At 44.1% G+C, this 24305-nt stretch overlaps 1 protein-coding gene across 1 annotated transcript in view; it reads left to right on the top strand.

Annotated features, from left to right (window-relative positions):
- SCFD1 (sec1 family domain containing 1) overlaps positions 1-24305 on the top strand; it is a 104764-nt gene that overhangs the window by 44051 nt on the left and 36408 nt on the right. Inside the window, exons 12-14 of the mRNA XM_066608574.1 lie at positions 2001-2091; positions 4854-4927; positions 5395-5476. Coding sequence (XP_066464671.1) covers positions 2001-2091; positions 4854-4927; positions 5395-5476 — 247 coding nt within the window. The remainder of the gene's footprint in view (positions 1-2000; positions 2092-4853; positions 4928-5394; positions 5477-24305) is intronic.

Below are 24305 nucleotides of genomic sequence, written 5' to 3'. Positions count from 1 at the left end.
CTGCAGTCCTCACGATCCCCCAATATTGATTTCAGGTAATCCTGCAGTAAGAACACCTGGTGCAATGTTTGAGTCAATGACAAGAAGTACATAACCTGTGCAATACTGCGGAAATACTGATAACATGACCTGCTGGTGGGTCAAGAGGACTGGAGTTTGGGAAACAATGTTCTAAAGGCCCATGTACACTGGATGTATGTCGGGCAAACGACGCCTGATACTCGTCCCCCACATGCTCGCTCCCATGCTGCTGCACAGGAGCAAGTATCACTGGCTCGCACTCAGAGCTGCTAGCAGGGGGCTGGGGCGGCTGGAGGAGATTTCACTCCTCGCTCTCCCCTATCCCTCTCCATTCACTTAACACAGCGACCGTACAGTACTGAACGATCATCGTTTAAGCTGCATAAACCGTAATAATCGTTCAGCGTAAACAGCAGCATTCAGTACTGAACTTCCGCTGGCAAAGTGAATGAACAGGGGCGGGGGAGAGCCAGGAGTGAAATCACCTCCAGCCACCTTGGCGCCCTGCTGGCCCCTCTGAGAGTGAGCCAGCGATACTCACTCCTGTGTAGCAGCACAGGAGCGAGTATACATAGGGATGAGTGTCGGGCATTGTTTGCCCCACATTCATCCGCTGTAAATGGCCTTTACCCCGTAAGCTGTTATCTTTGGACAATTTTACAGTGATTGCGGGAGGAGGGTTTTATTCTTAAAACTATTTCTGTGGAAAAATTTTATATATATGATTAATCTAATGTCTTTAGACAACACCCGTAACTTAAAGGAATGGATGATTATTATAAAGAAACTGAGTTCATTCGCCCGCTGTGTGCATATAAGCTAGCAGTTCGCTGTATGCTGAAGCATAAGAGCAATAGTCCTACCCTACAGTGTGCACGCTTAGTAATGAGTAGTGCACTAAATGCTGCAATTGGCCAGCTCGCAGGTGCACAGTGGAGTAGCAGGAGGTAATATAAAGGTCCTTTTACATTGTCCCAGCATTAATCATTCCTGTTCTTTTACACAGGAACAAGTATCAGTAGTAAATGGAAGTGTAGCTGGCAAGGGTTTGTTCCAGCCCACCTGCCTCCATTCACAGTAAGCACAGTCATTCATAAGTGAGCGACTGCCTGTTTACACGGGTCGATCCATTGTTCTGTTTTCTTCATGCAAAAACTGAATGACGAACAAGAAGCAAACTAATTCGTCGTTCAGTCAGGACATGCATTAACACCGAATGATAATCGTTCCGGTTCCTGCTGGATGCAGGAATTTTAATGATTTATTAGCCCATGTAAAAGGGTCCTAAGTATACAAATTACACATTTGAAGCCCTTTAAAAAAAATAACTCAATCTGCAACTTGCTCTACCTTTTTCTGAGGACCTCACTGATAATCTGTATGTAAATGGAGAATCCTGCTTTGCTCTTCACTCCCAGCCATTAAAATATCATGTTAAACATAGCAATATAGTCTGTAAGGCTGAAGAAGATACATTTGTATCTAATTCAACCTTACAACATTGCAGAGCTGAACCAGAGTAAGGCAAAAAAAAAAAAACATGAGCTAGAAGCTAATTATCCTCATTCCAAGATTCCACTATATTCATAACACCAAATTGGGCTTCCAGAATAAATCCCTGGATCAACAAACCATCTGAAATCTAGTGACTGTAACTTGGAATATCATTACATATCGCATGTTCGTACCACAAAGTGATGATGTGAGTGATGCCAATGATCCTCGCTCCTGTGTAATGGCAGAGGAGCGAGCATCACTTGGACGAGCTGTCATTTGCCTGATAGCTCGCCCTGTGTAAATGCACATACACACGAAGCATACATAAATGCCAGCTAACAAGTTAGCGCTGATAACCTGGCTGGTTTCACCCCAATTCCTGTTGGGAATCAATAGGACAATGTAACAGACAATAAAATAGTTGGAAGGAGAGTATTTGCTGCTCAGACTAGAGCACTCTTTGTGATTTTTCTTTTCCTCAGCCCTTTTCCGGAAGTTGCTGAATCAGTGCAGCAAGAGCTGGAATCTTACCGCAACCAAGAGGATGAAGTGAAAAGACTGAAAACCATAATGGTAAGTGTTTTACCACCATGAGAAATGCAAAATCTCACATTGTAGTTTCCTTTATGCATTTTAAATGAATCTGCAGGCAGACAATAAAATATTGTTTATGTAATGTACTGCACATCGCCGCTGAACAGTGTCTGTCTGTTCTTACTTCTGAATAGCTGGAAAGTTGGACTTTGTTCACATTTGCATTATGACTTCCACTTATAACGGAAGTCACAACAACATCCTGCCGAATCCTTTGTACAGATCCTGACAGATGCCACTGACTTGGGGTCCATTAGGGTTCTGTGATTTTGAAGGGAAGAATAGCGCTACTATTGTAAGTTTGCACAGACCAATCCAAGGGAAGAAGCGGCCTGACACACAGGAAATTTTAGGAAGAATTTTTCTGCCACTGAATCATAATTTTGCAATTGCTATGATGCTAACAGCAGCTTGGTGAAACACAACAAGTGCCCAGAGGAGGACATGGCTTTGCTTGTACGTCATAGATCATATTACTGCAACATACCCAGATACTGAATAAAAAAAAAAAAAGCAACATCATATACAGAGGCGTAACTTGAAGCTGCGGGGCCCCAGTGCAAAATCTGGAACTGAGCCGCCAACTATAAAGCTTTATTGATAGTATTGGTTTGCAAATATGGGGTAGAGAGACTTTATGGGCCCCTTAGGGTTCCTGGCCTCATGTGCGACTGCACCCCCTATACGTATACCCATGATATAATAATAATAATATATATATATATATGTTATTTTATATATGATATGGTTCCCCATCAGAGAACATCTCTCATCCATGAGAATGCTGCTGGAGTATTCAGTTTGTGTGTAATGTAAGGTTGATCTTACTTTGAGGCTATAATCAGTGCTTGGTAACCAGCTCAGGAGGCTGTCTTTTTCTTTCCTGTTGCTCGGCTATATCATTGACATCATTAATGTGACACTAGCAGTGAAGCACTTCATAATGTTAGTAAATGAAGGGGTTTAAATGTATAACGGAAATGTTTCCAGTCAAATGGGGATTTATATATGCTAAAACAGGAATATTTGGTGTGGTGTAATCTCTGACTGGCAACCCACAGTTTCCGTAATCTTCTTCTGTTTCCTATTGTGCTCTAACTAATAACGAATGGAATATGTATGAAATCTTCTGGGCTATCCTTGCTTGGATGAAAAAGATAATGTTTAGAATAATTAGGACATGAGAAAAGTAGAAGAGGAGGATTCACTTATGGGGACCTGTATTAAGAGTGAAATCTGTTACAGGGACCACTGAGATGGCTTAAAGGGGTTGTCTCGTGAAATCAAGTGGGGTTCAGCACTTCTGTATGGCCATATTAATGCACTTTGTAATATACATCGTGCATTAATTATGAGCCATACAGAAGTTATTCACTTACCTGCTCCGTTGCTAGCGTCCCCGTCACCATGGATCCGTCTAAATTAGCTGTTTTCTGGCGTTTTTAGACGCGCTTGCGCGGTCTGGTCTTCTCCCTGGTGAATGGGGCCGCTCGTGCCGGAGAGCTGGTCCTTGTAGCTCCGCCCCATCACGTGTGCCGATTCCAGCCAATCAGGAGGCTGGAATCGGCAATGGACCGCACAGAGCCCACAGTGCACCATGGGAGAAGACCCGCGGTGCATCGTGGGTGAAGATCCCGGCGGCCATCTTGGTAAAGGAAGAAAGAAGTCGCCGCAGCGCGGGGATTCGGGTAAGTAATAAACTTCTTTTTTTTTTTTTTTTAACCCATCCCTTGGGTTTGTCTCGCACCGAACGGGGAGCCTATTGAATTAAAAAAAAAAACGTTTCGGCGTGAGACAACCCCTTTAAGGTGCTTTTAGATGGAACGACTATCATTAAAAAAAATCATTCAAGCTAACAAAAGTGAGCTTTAATTGTTAAGTCTAAATGCTAGCCAACAACTAAATCACAACAAGAATCGTTTGCTTCTCATTCCTTGTTAAGTGTCTGCGGGCATAAAAATCATTGTTAAATACGACTTGTTCAGTGTTTCACATAGTGATTATGAAACTGAACAAGAAGTGATTGATTCTCGTTGAACGAGTCAACAATGAACCTACATGTCCAAACAGGCCGCACAAGAGCAAACAAGTTAGTGATGATGTCACCAGATGTCACCAGCTTGAGCAAAATACAATTGTGTCGCCTAAAAGGGCACTTTTACGCAACAAGAAGTCAACGAGCCAACAATGATTTTTACGTCATCTGAAACTCAACGACTAAGGAGAAGCGACCGATTCTTGTTCTTTCAATCGTTCACATTTAAACTGAATGATTATCATTCACTTTCATTCTTTTTGATGATTGTTTTGAATGATATTCCTTCCGTCTAAACGCACTTTTAGGAAGACAGGTCAGAGATTAGTGGGTGGGAACTTGGACAGTGTTTGATTAGTGTTGCAAAAGCGATCCATTACCTAAATTGCACACTAGTTAAAAGGGTTGTCTCAGGATCAACGTGGGACAACACAGGACCCCCCATCAGTTATTTACTACATGTCCTGTTGATGGATAAGTGTTGATTCAGGGAAACTTTTTTTAAATGTTACACAGTACCTTATGTCAGTACTTCATGGTGGTGCATTGCCCCTGCTGCCCTTCTTAGTAGCATTGGTGTTATACACACAGGTACACATGGGGATCTTATTCATTTTGATACCAATTGTAAATTTCTATTTATTCTGCTAAGTCTCCGGTGCTTTTCCTGCAGTTTATGCTTCATGAATCTCTGTCTCTGTCTCAGGGCTTGGAAGGTGAAGATGAAGGTGCTATCAGTATGTTGTCGGATAACACAGCAAAACTTACATCTGCTGTCAGGTACGTGCTGCTTGGATGGTGTTTAAAGGAGAAGTATATTCAGAATATGACCTGTTGATTAAGTAAGGTGTCTGAGTGAGACTTCTATATTATTTTTTTCTTCTGTTTGTTTGTGGTGTGCTATAAATCTAGCTTTTTATCGCTTGCTGAAGTTAAATTCCAGGCAAGCAAAGATTAAAAAAAATAAATAAATTTACAATATCTAGATACTAGAATCTCCTGAGTTCTTAACTAGTTGTGTTCCGCCCGTTCCTCTGTGGCAGTCTTTCTTTTATTGCCCAGACATCTGCATTGAGGGCTCCCTTCAGACTATTTCATATGCAGATGTCAGAGTGGTTCATGATAACTGCATTGGGTAGTCATTTATTGGGTCAGCAGAACACGACTCATGGCATGGAGAGTAACTAGAACCTTTGTACTTATGTAGTGTCTGTGAAATAAAATGCATTCTTTCTCTTTCTTTTCAGTTCTCTTCCAGAACTTCTAGAGAAGAAGAGGCTCATTGATCTACATACTAATGTGGCCACTGCAGTTTTGGAGCATATCAAGGTCAGTTGTGAAGTGTTGAACTGTTTACATATAGTATTGTGAGTCTTCATATTGTGAGAAAGATCAAATACTTTCAAGTACTTTATGACACCACTTAGATTAGCTTTGCTGGGAGCAGCTCCCTGTTGATGGCAGCCATTACAGTGCTGAATACATTAAGGCTTGGTTCACACGGGGCGTATTCCCGTCGGAAATCTCGCGGTTTGGACGCAGCAAAAACTGCGAGATTTCCGCCAGGAGAACCGCTGCGGTTTAAGCCGCCGCGGCTTTGAAGCGGCCCGGCCGCTCGCTTTTCCGTTGCGGCCGGCGCTCCATAGAGGAGTGCGCGGTCGCGACGAAAATAAACAAAAAAGAAAAGTAAATAGACATGCTGCATCTACTGAAACAGCGGCTGCAGCCGCGGTTTCAGTCGGACTTAGCGCAGCGGATTGGCCGTCCCGTGTGGATGAGATTTCTGAGAAATCTCGTCCACATGGCTGGCTAATCCCGAGATTAGCGGCCGCGAGCGCATTTGCCGCGGTGAAATTCCGCGCGGCAAATCCACCCTGTGTGAACCCAGCCTAAGGGCTAATTCACATGACTGTGATTTCGGCACATATTATGCACGGCCACGTGACACGCGGTGATTGAAGTCAATGAAAGTACATGGACTTTTATTGATCCGTTCACATTGGCGTGTAAAGACTGCGTGTAGATAACATGCACTAAAAAGATGGAAGCGTGCTATATTTCACCATGTAAAACACAGCCTCTTTTGTATGGGTAGCGTATGCAACACTGTCAATATGTATACGCAGCATCGCTAAAAAACAGAGCAAGGAATAAAAAAATAAATGAAAAACACTGCACATCACAGCATGTGTGAGATATATGCTGTCATGCGCAGTGCACTCCCTACCATACACGGCGATAGCCTGCTTACACAGACCGGTAAAACGCTGTATGCCCACGTAGCGTTTTACACATACGGCCATGTGAGTGAGCTCTAAAGCTGGTGTAAAAGCTCCTGTCTGAAAGCTGTATACCAAGTACATAGATCAATTCCTTATCTCCCCCTCACATTTTAATACACAAAGCAATCCAGAGCTGAAGTGCTCATACTGCTTATACCAATCTCCTACAAAATGGGTCCTGCAGTAACAATGTCTCTCATCTCAGCGCAGAATTTCGAGTGCATGCATATTATAAGGTTACAACATGGCGTCACCTTTGAACAGCAGTTTACTATCAGAGGAAATCCACATAAAATAACTTTTTCTTACACAGATTCTGTCTGGGTTATATCATGTATTATTGTCCATCATAATCAGGAATCCCAGGATTCCTTGCTCAGAGATTCCCAACCTTACTCCTGTGGGGAAACTCCTAAACAATTTCTGCCCCCAAAGCACCCCCTACTCTTTCCTACTTCATAGTAGGGGCACATGAAGTATTGTTTTCAGGCAGATGTGTTGACTGCTTTACCAAGACAAAATAATTTTTCTATCCCTATTGTGAAAAGTTCTTTGGAACCCCTGAAAGGTTTTCTACAGTGTTCTTAGGTTATTATGTATGCTTACATTATATCTTTTAGGGTAATGCATGCTGGATTGATAGAAATGTGTTATGCATTCTTGTCAATTAAGTGTTTTCTGGGGCGTACGTATTGATGATCCTTCTTTATGGCCCTTTTATCTGGGCTGAGAAGTTGGGTAAACGACTGCATGAGTGTTGACGTCACCGCTAAGGTTGTTAGCACTCATGCAGACTCCACCGCTGGATCACAGGCTTCGTGCTGAGCAGGGAATGACAAGTCCGCGATCCAACAATGATTTTTAAGCTTTAAAAATCTGAACAAAGAGTGAGTGATTATTAATTTTTTTTTTGTGCATTTATGCTGCACAATGATCGTTCAAATTTGCTCTTTTGACCTCATTTTGAGTGATAATCATCCTGTGTAAATGGCCCTCTAGGATAGGTTATCAAGATCAGATCAGTGGGGTTGTGACTCTCAGCTGAGCTCTGGCAATTGCTGTGACCCCTCCTTTATTTACTAGGCACAACCTTCTATTCAGATTAGTTATTTTCACTTAAATGGGACTAACAGCCCATTTACACATAATGATTGTCATTTAAACGAACGAATGACTTAACGATCTATTTTTTTGCGTTTAAATGTTGGGCGTTTACTTGTCAAGATAATAGTCTGAAATCCTCGCCATTTCCTTCATTAGCTAAGTAAACACTATATGTTGTTTGCGCAGGTGAGCGTGTGTTTATGCGAAGAATCTCTCAGTGGGAGGTTTTCAATTAGTGCAAAAAAAAAAAAAGTAATTATCCACTGTGGCATGAGTCCTTGTGTTTAGCACAGCAAGCAATCGCCCCTCCCCTCAAGTTTGAAAGAACGAACAACTGTCGTTGAAACCTAGCAATAAGTGAAAGAACTAACGACTATTTTTATGTAGGATGATACTTGCCGATAAACAACAAGTGAAGAAATAGTGCACGATGGCTTCGCATTTACACGTAACCATTATCGTTCACTTTTGCTCGTTGGAACGAATTCTGAGGGACAATTGTTACGTCTAAATGAGCCTTAAAGCACAACTCACATATGCACGAGAGAATGAGTTGGTGATGTCATCACCCGCTTGTTCGCGCTCGTGCAGGCAGATTCCTCGTTGACTTCCCGTTGAGTGTTAACATTCCCTATGTGAAACCCTGGACGACAAGTGTTTAAACAGAACGACAAATAAAGGAGCCAACGATTATTTTTAATCCTGCAGATACTGAACAGTAGAGATGAGCGAGTATACTCGCTAAAGACAATTGCTCGAGTGAGCATTGCCTTTAGCGAGTATCTCCCCCGCTCGAGACTGCAGGTTCGGGTGCCGGCGCGGGGGAGCGGTGAGTAGCAGCTGTCAGCAGGAGGGAGCGGGGGGGAGAGAGGGAGAGAGAGATCTCCCCTCCGTGCCCGCCGCCGGCACCCGAACCTGCAGTCTCAAGCTGGGGAGATACTTGCTAAAGGCAATGCTCGCTTGAGCAATTGCCTTTAGCGAATATACTCGCTCATCTATACTGAGCAACGAACGAGAAGCGCACAATTCTCGTCTATCGTTTAGACTGAACGATTATTGATTCATTTCTTTGAACAGTAATCATTTGTCTAAAAGTACCCTAAGCTGGAGAGAGCCGCTGTGCATGGTAAACAATGAAGAGACTATAGCGCTCACTGGAGTACTGCTACCCCTTCAATCTGCAATTCATAGGGATGCCAGGAATCAGACCCTCACTGATGATCTTTCCTAAAGCAATATTAAAATCCCAGATAGCCCTTTAATATCGCCTCTGTTCTTGTCAATCCAATAAAGGTATATTATAGACCAGTGCCGATGCTATTGAAGTTGCTTCATATTTACTTGTTTTTCCCCGGCGTCATCCTGACGGCAGACATGGAGGTTGCACCTTGACCTCGTAGGGACAGGAAGCAAGAGACTTCAAAAGGCTCCTCCCGCCTCCCATTCACCAGTGCTTCCTGTCCCTACAGGGACATGCAAGAAGAGCTCCCTCCAGGGAGCTGCAGGATGACAGCTGGGGGAACGGTCCATGGGGCTGTTTCCCCCCTCACCTTTCTTCCAAAGCAGGCTGACTGTAGGGATTGACGGTCCACAGGGCTGCTTCCCTTCTCATCTCCCTTTGGGGTGTCAGCGCGGTCCGGGAGCACGGCAGGGCCACAGGTCTGACCGCCCGGGGTTCACCACCGCAGCGGTCGGAGCGGCGGACCAGAGGTCCTTGAGTCCCCTCCTTCCTCTTCCACAGCTCGGCGCAGTTGTTTTCAGCTGGGGAGAGCGGCGGGCCATAGGCTCAGATGCCTCTTTCCTCCAGGCATGCCGGCGCGGCCGCGTGCGGCGTCGGGGGGCGGAGCCAATGACGCGGCGTGACGCGGTGACGTCAGACGCCGTCAGATGACCCGGAACAGCAGGAGATTTCAAAATGGAGACCCCCCCCCCCCCCCCCTGGCAAGCTTCCACTGACAGCACACCTTCAGAGAAGGATTTATCTGTCTAATCTGGTTCTGTCTGCGTTTTCTGCATCATGACTACAAAGGAACCAGAGATGGAAGCCCTGCAAACTGTAAGTGTTACTTGTTGCAGGGATGTTATGCTCAAGGATTTAGCATTGTGTGGGTTTTTTTTCCCCTTATGTGCATGCATGTATATTTTGCAGGACAGGGAATCCACCCGGTCTAAACAGGACCTAAAGAAAAAACACAGGAAATGCGCCCTGTGTCTTAAAAAACTGGACGAGGCGTATAAAAAGCCGCTATGCCCCGATTATACCTCCAAGATCCTTATGGATGAACAGGCCGCATTCAGGGAAGATATTAGATCCCTGGTTAGAGAGGAGGTCCGGGCATCGATTTCTAGTCTCCCCCCCCCCCCCCCCCCCCAGCTCAGCGGGAAAGAAGGGCCGCTAAAAGGGCGAGCCACATACCGCTAACGAGCTCAGAGTCTGAGCAATCCCTGGGCGACTTGTCAGATGGCAAACTCTTTGACCGTCCCCCTGACGCCAGGGATGAGAATAAAAAGTACTATTTCTCATCTGGGGACCTGGATGACCTGATCAAAGCAGTCAGGGATACGATGAAGGTCGAGGATGTGGTCGAGCCAAGGTCCGTACAGGACGACTTGTTCGGCAGGCTCAGACCAAGGAACCGCATAGTGTTTCTGGTTACTGATACCCTGAAGAAAGTAATCACGGATGAGTGGGCTTGCGCGGACAAACACCTCTATTTGTCCCGCGAATATAAAGAGAGACTCCGCTTTGCGGAGAAAGACGTGAGCATCTACGAGGAGGTCCCCAAGGTGGACGCACAGGTGGCCAGAATGGCCAAAAAGACAGCCCTGCCATTCGAGGACTCCTCTCATCTTAAAGAGCCGATGGACAACAGGGTTGACGCCTTGATGAAACGGGCCTGGCAAACAACGGCCTATACGCTGGAGTCCAATATCGCAGCGACTTCTGTGGCGAGGTCGATGTTCCTCTGGTTGGGGGAACTCGACGACCAGATTAAACAGAAGGCTCCTAGAGATGCGTTACTGGAATGCATGCCTCTACTTAGATCAGCAGCAGGCTTCCTGGCAGACGCGTCTGCCGAATCTATGAGGCTGGCAGCCAGAAGCGCTGCATTGTCTAACATGGCCAGGCGGGCGGTCTGGCTGAAAACATGGAAAGCAGATACGGCTTCCAAAGGAAGGCTGTGTAACATCCCGTTTCATGGCCAGCACATCTTTGGCGCGGACTTGGAGGAGATCCTAAAAAGAGCTACCAACAAGACCCACAGTTTCCCGGACCAAGCAAGAACGGGATTTCCCCACAAACGTCAGCCATCCTTCAAGCCATACCGAGACAAAGGAAAGACGGGGCGCTGGTCCTACCCCAAAGGAGGCAGGGGTAAGACAAAAACAACCCCTTCCCCTGTAGGCGAGTACCAGGTGGGGGGCAGACTATTGAGCTTTTCCCGGGAATGGCAGGGGATTACAGACAACCCGTGGGTCCTGCAGCTCATAGCCCAAGGGTACAGAATAGAACTCTTCACCCGGCCCCCCAGTAATTTCAGAGTCACCCCCACGCAATCCCCCGCCCTGCAGGATATCTTTAAAAATGAAATTTCTAAGCTGCTACAGATGGGGTCGGTAGTCCGGGTCCCCACAGTAGAACAGGGCTTGGGGTTCTACTCACCCCTATTTCTGATCAAAAAAACGAACGGCAGTTTTCGGATGATCCTTAATCTGAAGGGCCTGAACAGGTTTATTACCTACAAAAGGTTTAAGATGGAAACCGTCAGGTCTGCAGTAACTCTGATCAAAAGAGGGAACTTTGAGTACCATCGATCTAAAGGACGCGTACTACCACGTCCCAGTCCTGCCGGGACATCACAAGTACCTGCGGTTTGCCATCAGGATGGGCAGCCGTGTACACCATTTTCAATTCCAGTGCCTACCCTTCGGAATTTCAACAGCACCCAGGATATTCTCTAAAATAGTGGCAGAGATGGTGGCGCATCTCCATGTGGCAGGCATAAACATTGTCCCATACCTGGACGATTTCCTGGTAATTGCATCCTCGCCGAAGATCCTTAAAGAGGATACCAGCCGAATCATCTCCCTATTTCAGAGACTGGGGTGGATAGTTAACTTCCCTAAATCTAGTCTTCTCCCTGAGACGCGAAAGACCTTCCTGGGGGTACAGATGGACTCAGTGTCTCAGACCTTGTCTTTGCCTCCACCCAGGCAGGAAAACCTTAGGCTGGCAGCACAGAAATGCGGCCAGAAGAAACAAATAACGATTAGGGATGCAATGAGGCTCCTGGGCCTCATGACCTCCTGTATCGGCATTATTCCTTGGGCTCAGGCGCACTCAAGGACGCTACAGAGAGCCACCCTGGGCAACTGGGACGGGGCAACAACCTCTCTGGACAGCAGAATGCCCGTGTCATCGGTCACAGGGTCCCTCTGCTGGTGGCGGTCAACTGGCAACCTAGAGGCAGAGTCCCCATGGGTGGCAGAGCCCGTCATCTCCGTAGTCAGCGACGCAAGCCAGTCTGGCTGGGGAGCGCAAGTGGGGCAGCGTTTGCTCCAGGGCAAATGGGGTCCGACACCGCGTGTCTAAACCTTAAATTTTCAGACAGCTTAGGGCCATCTGGGAGGCGCTTCACAGAGCTCAGGATATCCTAAAGAAGAGACATGTTAAGATCTTCTCTGATAGCGTGACCGCTTTTTCACTTATTCGCCACCAGGGAGGCACCAGAAACTTTCACCTGCTGAAATTAACAGCCCGGATCTTCCGATGGGCCGAGTCCACGGTACAGTCCCTGACAGCGGTCCATCTCAAAGGATCCCAGAACCTGACAGCCGACTTTCTCAGTCTAAGACGCCTAGACCCCGGGGAATGGTCTCTGAATCAAGAGGAATTTCGTCTCATTACAGAAACCTGGGGCAGTCCACAGGTGGACCTGTTTGCGAGCAGCAAAAATTCAAAATGCCCCGCCTATTTTTCCCTAGATCCGAGGGACAAGGCCGAGGGGTTAGACGCTTTTTCCCAGAGTTGGGATTTCAGTCTGGCGTACGCTACTAAGACCAGGTCTGTCCTCCAGAGTTATCGCGACTCTACGCCATTCCCGAAAACCTGCAACCTCAGCTATTTATAGTAAGATCGGGAAAAAATTCTCCTCCTGGAGGGGGCTGGAAGTCTCCAATCTTGACACTTCGGTGGCGGAGATTTTGGACTTCCTCCAGGAGGGTCTAGATAAAAACATGAGACCAGGAACCCTGAAAGTACAGGTATCAGCGCTCTCGGCCATTCTAGACCAACCTTTGGCGGATCATAGACTGATCCGCAGGTTCATGAAAGCGGCAGAAAGAATGAGGCCAGTTAGCCGTAGTACGGTCCCCCCATGGGACCTGAACCTAGTTCTCCAAAGCCTCTGCAAAGACCCCTTCGAACCTATCGATCAGATTCCAATTAGGTTCCTCACATTTAAAACTGTGTTCCTGGTAGCTATCACAACAGCGAGGCGCGTAAGCGAGCTCCAGGCCCTATCTTGTAAAACACCTTACCTATTAGTCCAGGACGATAAAGTCATACTAAAAACAGACCCCTTTTTTTCTTCCAAAGGTAGCCTCAAAATTCCACAGACAGCAAGAAATTATTCTCCCATCCTTCTGTCAAAATCCCCAAAACGATAGGGAAAGAGACTACCACAGCCCTGGATGTAAGAAGGGCCATTCTATGCTACCTAGAGCAGACATCATCCTTTAGGAAGGCTGACTGTCTTTTGTTCAATTCCAGGGGCCGGGCAGAGGAAGAGCGACTTCTAGGAGATCCATTAGCCGCTGGATAAAATCCACCATCCAGCAGGCCTACTCGTCCTGCAACAGAACTATCCCGGAAGGACTCAAGGCCCATTCAACCAGGGCAGTATCCTGCTCCTGGGCAGAGAGGGCTATGGCGACGCCGGACCAAATTCGTAAGGCAGCCACATGGTCCAACCTGCACACATTCGCAAAACATTACAGGCTGAATGCGGACCTCTCCTCCGATCTCTCATTCGGGAGAAAGGTCTTGCAAGCAGTGGTCCCTCCCTAAAGAGTTAATCTGGTATACTCCATGTCTGCTGTCAGGATGACGCCGGGGAAAAGGAGTGAATTTCTTACCGAAAATTCCTTTTTTCCGAGTCATCCTGACGGCACGTATTTCCCTCCCAAAAATTCACACGTTTATGCGGGCATGAATCTGTAGCCCAGAGGCTTCTATGTTGGACATTTCCCTTTATGCGGTAAATTTGTGCATATTTCCTTTGTTTAAGTCCGGGTAAGCTACCCTCTTCTTGTTTATGTTCAAATGGAACTAACCATGTTATTTTTTTCGGAGCAAATAAATATCTTCCTTGGTTAACCACGACATGTCCATGTAAGTAATTTAGAAGACACTGGTGAATGGGAGGCGAGAGGAGCCTTTTGAAGTCTCTTGCTTCCTGTCCCTACGAGGTCAAGGTGCAACCTCCATGTCTACCATCAGGATGACTCGGAAAAAAGGGATTTTCGGTAAGAAATTCACTCCTTTTGAGATGTCCTATGAAAAAACAGATCCTGTGACCCATCACAGCAAGGGAAGGAGACGTGGCCCATTTTCAGGTTCCTCAGTAGCCATAAGCTTTATTCATAAATGCTGGGGCGTGGACATTATAACAGCAGGATAATTAGTGATCATGAAACACAATGTCTAGAATTGAGTGACGGCTGATATGAGGCTTTCTGCTGCCAGGCATTCTGTGAGAAGCGGCTGCACGTCTGCCCACTCAAAAGGCTTTTTGACATAACTAAGTGTTATGAAGTGTGTCAGCTCTAATTGCACATCCCAGCTATTCTTGCTCTTTCAGATTAAGTTGTAGGTTAAGATAATTTGTTTGTCAAACAAATTGAGAATGATGTTTCTGTGGAAAATTTTGTTCCAAGCGGGGAATGTTTTGCACTTTCCAGTTTCTAGTAAAAAAAATAAAACGTGAAAAACATCCAGAAAAAAAAAATGAAAATCATTTTAGCAGTGAGGATGTCTTATATTTAACCTGTTAGGTTCTTCTTAGAGGGTCTGTTCTTACATACTTTGAATGCAACATGGTACTGATGTGATTTAATATACTTTAATTGATGAGATTTCCATTGAGTATAAAAGGCATTCTGTTGGCTCTAGAGATTTTCAAGGCTGTCTGATTTGGGGAATTAGTGGTGGTCACAGCTCCCCCACAAATCACATCACTTGTAGTATGCCTGGATAGAAATGGCTGTATGGATTTTTAGGATGAAAATGTGGAAGATCTGCCAATAGGTCATCTTTGCATTTGATCATAATTTGTCATTGTGCCATTCTTCTGTTGGTCCTCCTAGAAATATAAGAATGATTTACAACTGGATGTTGCCAGTTGGGGGTATGTGCCTGCAAACTCTGGCAATGTCCAATCAGTACTGCCAGTGTAGAAACACACCTTTTGACAATAGCAACTGGGTGTTACCATTCTCTATCTACAGCTGTTGTGGCAAACCTATGGCATGCTTGCCATAGGAGCCACGCGTGCTAACATCGGGTCACCATGTAAGTCATTACCAGCCTGGTCAGGTGCAACGTCGCTGGTCAGGTGAGGCCATTACAGGCCGCTGAGAACCAGAATCCGAGGAGCACTAACAGCGGGAAGCCTATGGAGGTGGTGAGGGGGAGCGCTGCATAGTATGAAATCAGATGCGGGTACGCAGCTGATTTCCAGTCAAAATCTGCACCAATGGTACTCCAATGCTCCAGCTAGGAAAAAACACATGGCGTTCGTTCGTCTGTTTTAAAACAGCCCTGTCCTTTTTATAATGCAGGGTTGGCACTTTGCTATAACTAAGTGGGTTTTGGGTTGCAGTTTGGGCACTCGGTCTCTCAAAGGTTTGCCATCACTAGTCTAAAGTATTCATACATTTATAGGAGGAATATTCGAGAAATGACACAGCACAGTTAAAAGAAAAGCAGTTTCAGAACCATTTTCATGTGGTATGCCATAATATACTAAACCAGTCAAGGCAGAGGCCTGTTTAAGCCTATTCAGAAATGTATACACAGTACTGTCAGAAGAAATAAATCACCAGCCCTAGGGATGACCGATTACTTTACAGTGCTGGAAAAATTGGAAGTCATGCTCCAAATCTTTGGAGCTGCAAATGTAACCAAGTGGTGTCAAGTTAAGCTGTAGGACCGCAAGGAGGAGGCTGTGCGACGCAGGGTACCGAGCTGATCCATCTAGGAAGAAGGAGCTTTTAACTTCACAAATGAAGGCTAAACTCCAGAGATGAGCGAGCGTACTTGGTAAGGACAGATACTCGAGCGAGTATCGTCCTTACCAAGTACCTGCCTGCTCGCCCTTCAAAGATTCGGGTGCCGGCAGGCTGCGGCGGGGGAGAGCGGGAGGGGGATCCCCCCCCCAAGCTCCCTCCTGCAACACAGCGCTCACCCCCGCCGGCACACGAATCTTTGCAGGCGAGCAGGCAGGTACTCGGTAAGGACGATACTCGCTCGAGTATCTGTCCTTACCGAGTACGCTCGCTCATCTCTACTAACCTCCTGATTTGGCCTATAAAACTTGTAGGTCTGCATTGGGAAAGCGTGTGCTTTGATGAGTCAGTCACTGATGCAATGGATAATGGTTGCTTGTATGTAAACGGAAGCCAGGAGGAGAATTTCTAGAGGATGATGGTGTCCAAAAAGTTAAGCATCCAGACAAATTGATGGTTTGGGGATGGGGGTATCTCTGCAAGGGTCCAGGTTATCTGCATACAGTATCGCTGTGTGATTGAGAATTGCCTATCCATTCGGCTCAATGAATGGTTCCCGGATGGGAGCTACATTGCTATGAAGGATGAAGCTTCTTACCACAGCGCCAAAAAGCGTGATGCATGTGTTTGATGAATCCAGATATTGGTGGTTCCATGGCTAGGCAATAGTCTGGTGCTGCTTTAAAATAAAGAACATGATGATAGAATGCATTCAAAATAAAGTATAGATTATAAGATTTTAATATTTTTTTTGTCCCCCTGGAGCTTTTCAAAGCACTTTAACCCTGTCCGGAATCCCTTGACTTAATTCTATTATCATGTCTTTTATTTCAAGATTATAGAACCAGACTTTTAATAGTCTAATACCGTAGTTTAGCTTTGGTTACAGACCCTCCGGATTTATTTTATTTTTAAAGCACTTCTGACTAAATTTTAAGAAACGTTTTGCAAAAATGCAGTTATGCTATTAATTTGACCAATAACAGGCATACTCATAGAAACAGGCATTCATCCTAGCAGATGGGAAAGTGCCCCTTGGAGGATATCTAATCACATGGCATTTTTTTCTATGCTGCTTTTTAATTCCTGATTGTATTTCTTTTATTCTATTGTCTGTACATGACCATTGGCTAAACTGCTGACTTGGGATATAAAACTGCATCTTGTCTGAGCTGCAGTTAAAGATATGCTTTACAGCAGCTTCATAGGCTACACGCAAAATGGACACCCATTGTCTTCTGTCTGAGAGTTTTGTGGGTGTGCTTTGCGACCTGTTTAGAGATCATTGCGCTAGTAGGCAGGGATAGATTGGTAACGTAAAATGGCCCTGGAAAAAAATCGAATAAAGACCTCATGTTGTAGGAGGGTCCCAAGGGGACATACACAAGTATTACCTGATGCTTCATTTATGCTTTGAAATGTCATCCCTTCATAACTTGTTTCTCTGGGTCTGGATGACCTCGGCACAGAACACAATTGTCCAAGCTCAGCTTTCTATTGCTCCAAAATGGAAGAAGTGGGGCATGTTTAAAGTGGAAGAGATGCCGCTGACGTCTAATGATTACACGGGCGCTAGCACCTGCATGCTGTGTACTGAACTCTGACTTCTGTAATAAAAGGTCCCACACTGCAGCTGCTACCTGGGCGCCCTGAACCAGCAGGAGACTAGATCTGTAGCAGGTTCTTCATCTTGGATCAACCTTGAATCGGCTGCAGTGCAGTGGGTTTGGGCATCTGCCTAGATGCCAGCCCACGACCAGAACGGCCTACCCAGGATTCCCCTGTAGAGCATATAGCTAACCCGCCTTTGCAGGCTGGAGGGAGGGGAGAATGACCATGAGTTATTATGAATAGAGAATGTTGTGTTACCTACAGTACATATAAGTGTTACCTTTTTATTGTAATCTCTACAAAACAGGAAGTGTTAAGGCCCATTTACACCAGCAGACAATCGCTCAGATAACAGTTTGAGTAACAGCTTTGAGCGATCATTTTGCATAAAGTATTAAGTAGCTACTCGGCTACTTAAAGGGGTTGTACCGCGAAAGCAAGTGGGGTTATACACTTCTGTATGGCCATATTAACACACTTTGTAATATACATCGTGCATTAAATATTGGCCATACAGGAGTTATATACTTACCCCCTCCGGTGCTGGCGTCCCCGTCTCCATGGCGCCGACCAAAGCTGCCTTCTCCCTGGATTAGACGCGCTTGCGCTTTCTGTCCAGCTCCGGTGTGCTCACGCCACACAGGGCTGAAGCCCTATGCGGCGCGAGCAAGCCGGAGCGGCCCCTTCAGTGCAAGCGCTTCTAATCCAGGGTGAAAGCAGCTTTGGTCGGCGCCATGGAGACAGGGACGCCAGCATCGGAGGGGGTAAGTGTATAACTTCTGTATGGCCAATATTTAATGCACGATGTATATTACAAAGTGCATTAATATGGCCATACAGAAGTGTATAACCCCACTTGCTTTCGCGGGACAACCCCTTTAAGTACCAATTAAGTGTGCACATTAAGCCTTCACTGAACACAGTTAATAGCCCAGGGCTCTTATCTTCGCTCAGATCCTTTGTTCTCCACAGGGAAACAATGCTATCAGCACTCCCCGTGGAGAACAACTAGTAAAAATGAGGGACGATTTTTAGGTTGGACTGAATTTAACGATCAGCTAGCAGTGCCCAAAAAGTGCACAATGGGCGCACATTTACACGCACCGATTATCGCTAAAATGATAGTGTGAGTGAGCCCTTAGTCTTGGTGTTCAGTGTGAAAACCGCAGGATATTAGGGTTTTTTTGAAAGTATAATTTGTGATATCAAAAAAATCTCTAAAAACTCTTTCAAAATAGGTTTACTATAAAAACTTCATTCACACACTACGTAATTTTCTTGTCACTATTTTGGCATTGCAGGTATAAGATGTAGGAGATACTTGACTTTCATATATACATGTTCTTAGATTTAGCCTTCAAATCAAAAGTCAAATATTCAAAATTATATTTTTCATATCTTTGTGATTTAAACAGCTTTATTTTACAAAATTTTCAGAACTTGAAAAAGTTAAAACATTCGGTCTATCAAACTGTAAAGAAATCGAAATAGATACGACAAACACTGGTGAATGAAATTCAGTTCTAAGAGAGAACCTAATCCTACAAGCTCTGCTGTCTTCCATGCTAAACCTCTTTTGCTAATCTTCCGTTAAAGAAAACCTATAGGATCTAATCTTTGGTTTATAACACTTAGGGCTCATTCCAACGGGCGTTTGCGTAAAATGCTGCATGGTCCATGCGGTATTCTACCACCACGGGAGCCGTAGGTGAGCCGGCTATCGCTGCTTATGGCAGCAACAGTGCACTGCACATGACGACGTATCTCGTGCACGCTGTTATGTGCAGTGTGATTCGCGACTCTATCTCATAGCACCACTGTATGGAATACGCTCCCCATATATAATAGGGCTGTACGCGCGTAATATGTGGTGGAATGGAGCATACTGCGGTCTTTTTCACGCACGTTTTACATATCCATATTTTGCTTAATAGATTAAATGGAATAAATATTTATAGAACAATGAAAATTTGTGTTGTGATTAATTACTGTTGACTATGAAATAGCTTCTACTACACATACTGATAAATCATAGGAAAGTAAGAATACACATTAGGGTGATACAAGGAGCCGTATCGCTGTTTCTACCTAACATAACTCTGTACCAAATTAATAAGGTTTTTTTGTGTGTGTAAAAATCGTACTAGAAGAATTGCACCATATATCCCAAAGCTAATGAAATCTTTCAGGACACATTCTATTTTTAACCCCCAAAAATATTTTTAGGGATTTTACCCATGTGGTAGGTTTTTTGCCCTTTCGGGTTTTTTTTTCTGTGACATATAGGGCTATTTTGAAAAAAATATATTTAACATTTATAGTTATTTTTTTTTAAATTGGTATATTTACACTAAAATAAAGTATGGGAGTGGGTTCCTCATGTTTTGGACATTTTGATATATAGTATGTATGGCTTTGGATTACAGGAAACGTATAGTGACGGGTTTGGATGGCGTCGGCTTTGGGTCATTTTCTTTTTTTTCATACATATATTGTTTTATTCTGTAATTTTATTTTACTTATTTATGTAATTATTCTCTTTACTATCTATGTCCACCATCACGTCATATAAGACCTCTGGAGGACTTTCACATGTGTATTTTTTTTTTTTTTTTTTTTTAATTGACATTTTTCCACTGTCGCTGAGGCATCCACAGGAGCCTTGGTTACAGGGGAAAACATCCCCTGCAGTGACATTAGTCACTGGCAGAGCTGATCAGGGTCTTTTGATACCCTGTAGCTTTGCTGTGCCAGAGGTCACCCAGCGGTCATTGACTGCCGGCTCACGTAGTGAAAGAAAGAATTCTACTTTTCACTTTTTTAGTACATAGCGCTCGTTGAGCGAAGTGTACTAAAAAGTAAAGGAGGAGGCAGAAAGAGTTAAAACCCACTTCTCCCTCCTGTGACTAACAGCTGACAACCCGTCCTGCTTCTGATTGATTACAGAAGCAGGAGGCTTTAATCCCTGCCGTAATTTTACATATGGCTGAGCTTTAAGCCTGGGACCAAGGGCAGTAAATTTACAGTGCTTGGTCTTTAAAGGGTTAAAAATAATTTTTGCCTAACAAAATCTGTACATTGTGTTTCCGTTGTTTTGTGCCCAGAAGTTCCAGTAAACACTATAGAAGCTCAATCAGGGTATATCGTATATCTGTCATAGTTGCTCAGAAGATACAAAAATCCCATTAACAAATAGATGTGATGAATCTTATTAAAACAATAGCCCTTCTGAAGCTTCTCTATAGTATAAAGCATAGTGATGTTACAATGGCACAGCAAATTCAACATTGTCCTCTTTCATTTGGGGACATTCGAGAATAAAATCGGAATAGAACCATTTACAGCACCCTAAAGAGATGGCGGGAATGGCACTGCCTGATTTTAAATTATATTATATAGCAAGTCAAATGAGATATTCATAACACTGGGTATCAGACAGCCCCTACCAAACGCTGAACATAACCTGATGTACTACTTCTCTTCTTTGTTGTGGACAGTCCTGCAAAATCACAGGATATATTGTACTGTAAATATTTATTACCAATTCATAAATTAGCCATCCAAATATTGGAACTAGCCAAGCAAGTGACGGAATATGGCGCCCTCCCTTCTGAGACTCCTTTGTGGGATAATAGAGGACTCTCACATCTTTATAACATCCTGATTATAGATAGAACATAGCACTTCCTGATACTTAAAGCTACCTTGTCTGCAAACTGCAGAAAATGCTCAGTGCCTTTAGTTTTTTTGTTTTCTTTAGTTTTTTTTTTATTTTTAAATCTTTTTTTGCCTATGCATCCATTTAAAGGAGTTGTCCAGTTGTAAACTATTGATGGCCTATTCCCAGGATAGGTCATCAACAGTAGATTAGTGAGGTCTTTCAGCATGGACCCGCACCAGTGTGCTTTATGCACTCAGCGAATTTCTGCAGGAATCAGACATCGCCGCTTCTACTTCAGTGGCCAAACTTGGTATTGCAGGCCAAGATCCCATCAATTTCAGTGACTGTTTGTTTGTAACTCATGAGCTGACATAATAGTTATTTAGTAATCATAAACGTTTAATTTAGTAGCAACATAACTTTATATTACGTAGACATGGATTAGATTCTGTGAATTTTCTCTTCTGCTAATGATAAGGGACATTAGATGTTGCATAAAATAGTCTCCTTTCTGGGAGCACCTTGTCACTTTACTATGGCTGTGTAGTGGGGAGGTTGCTGGATTTGGGATATGAAAAAGTTTAAGTATGTGTCGGAATACAAAGTATTCCAAGGATTAGAATCCAAGAAACAATATTTTGACTTTTACTTTGGTAATACGCTGCAGCCTTGTGAATACTGCTCTGTGTTAGACTCTTACCGCGTTATGTATCCACTGCATAGAATGTAATGAATTGTGCGGTAACTGTGTTAATTAAGACGGCTGCCCGTGTAGTCAGTTTTTCATGCAGACACTTCCACACAGCAATGTGCTTGTAGATTCTTTTGGCGAGAACTCTGAAGTCTTCATACACTGCTTGTGATATGTGATCTTTGTCCCTGCTGCTCATATTCCATCTGCGTTTAGCATCTTCCTAAGGAAACTGACCATCAATCAGCTCCTCTGGTGTGTACTGGCAGCTCGCTGGCACGTTGGGTGATTAAGTCAGTGCTTTGACTCAAAGTCTGTGTCTCATAACACCCCGACAGGTTGAAAGATTTCAACAAACAGCCCCTGTCTTTATCCTTGGCTGGAACAGCTGTTAGTAGTCGCCAGTATCTTCTCCACCAAAAACAGTGAAGAGCCAGCCAACCCAGCCTTGTCCCGAGGCCATCCCGCTTTGTAGTGTAGCATGAGATGCCAACCCATCAGACCGGAGATTGATTTATCAGGCTTGCATCTAAAGCCTAATCGATCTTCCCCAGTAGGTTTTCTGCCTGTTTGTTAGCTAATGGCATAGTATGGATGAAGGGACAAGAAGGAACTCTCTTATTTCCAGGTCCTAGTTCTCCTGTGTGGATTTCAGGTTTATCATAGAGAAGGTCTGTGGTTTCTATATTAGCATTTTGTTGTGGACTGCCTTTAATACTGGAATGAAAAGTTAACTGTTCAACTTTAGATCCTAACGTACAGCCGCAGTTTTATTTTTCTACAGTTTTGTTTTTTAATTTTTTACAGCAGATTTTTTTTTTCCTTTTTAAAGTACACACGCTTTTCATTCAATTTAAAGAGTCATTAAAATGCTTGGATTGTAGTAAAAGATAATTATACATATAATTTTACTATAATATAGCAAATATTTATGAGTGTATTTGTTAAAATGATTACTCATTGTGATTCTGCTCAATTTCATATGCGTTTCCTGTAATGTCTTATTTGGGAGGGGGGGTGGAGGCGGGCGAAGTCTTTCTCTAGCCCTCTTAAAATACATCCTCCTATACATGTTGATGTATTATTGGCTTTCCAAAATACCCACATGTACCTTGGAATAACAAGGAATAGGACTCAATAAAGCAAAGTTTACAAGCACCACCCTTTGAACTTATGAGGCAGGCTAACATCTTGGACTTATTTGAATTTATTAGGACGGTTTCACATCTGCGTTGGAACCTTCAGCTGGAGGTTCTGTTGCAGATCCGGCTGAAAATAACTGAAGAAAACGCTGCATGCACTTTTTCATCTGTCTAAAAGCTGGGCAGAAAGCGAGCAGACCCTATTGTAGTCAATAGTATCTGTCTGGTGCTGTTCGTTCCTTCCAAACTCTGGTCCATCATACAATGTCAACATAGACTCATGGTGCCAGAACAGCACCTGCAGTACCAAATCCTCGGGTTATTCCTTCAACCTGCTGGGATGTGAGAGGGAAACCTTGGAGAGATCATAAAATCTGGGACTATCCTACTAGATCCAGGAAATATGGAAGGCCTCAGTATACCCTGCATGTCTAGTAGGAACAGGACTTCGTTCTACCTAGGACTTTTGAAGAAATAGCCTATTTCTACCGTAGGGAAGAGATTGTGTTTTTAAAAAAGGTGATAATTAGTCATCTGGTTTCCTGTTTATAAGAGATGTTTTCTTGTATCTTAAGTACAGGCCACGAGTCTACTTTACGTAGGTAAAGTAGATTCCAGGTACTACTATTAATATTGTCTGAATCTTTGGTTGGACTGAAATCAAAGTTACTAAGTTGTGGGTATATGCAAGAATATCACAACTCTTCGTGTCCTAGAATTGTAGAGTTGGAAGGGACCTCCAGGGTCATCTGGTCCAACCCCCTGATTCACTAAGTCATCCCAGACAGATGTCTGTCCAGCCTCTGTTTGAAGACTTCTATTAAAGGAGAACTCCCGTGCCAACCTGTTCCACTCATTGATCACCCTCACTGTCAGAAAGCTTTTTCCTAATATCTAATCTACTCAACGTCGGGCCCATAAACAGGGATGCTGTGCATATGAGGATGGGCCCGGCAATCAAGAGACTGCCTCCACTCACTGAGCGGACGCAGGAGTCGTCACTTATGTAAGCAAACCTTCCGTCCTCCTCCATCACTCTGTATTCTGTGTCCTCCTGGCTGAATTAAACCTGGTTGGTAAAAGTAACAAAATTATCTATAGTGTTCTGTGATATAAGTGTTTTTAGTAAATGATATATAATATATTATGAGTTGGCCTCTTTTGTATTTCTTCTGAAATGTCTGCTTGTTAGTGCATGCAATTAAAATATTTATTGGATCTGTAAGAACAGAAGTCATGTGTTAGCTATTATGCTTTACGCTCTCCTGGGTTTAATACATCTTTGTTTCCCGTTTCTTTATAACAAGGAATATTACCATTTTGTAATTTCTTCAGTGTTTTGTTCTCAGCTATGTTACCATTTGCATGCAAAAGGTGA

Source organism: Eleutherodactylus coqui, chromosome 6, assembly GCF_035609145.1.
Source record: "Eleutherodactylus coqui strain aEleCoq1 chromosome 6, aEleCoq1.hap1, whole genome shotgun sequence".
NCBI classification, from domain to species: Eukaryota; Metazoa; Chordata; class Amphibia; order Anura; family Eleutherodactylidae; genus Eleutherodactylus; species Eleutherodactylus coqui.
Note: the sequence above shows the minus strand (reverse complement) of the source record. Positions and strands in the feature narration are given on the sequence as shown.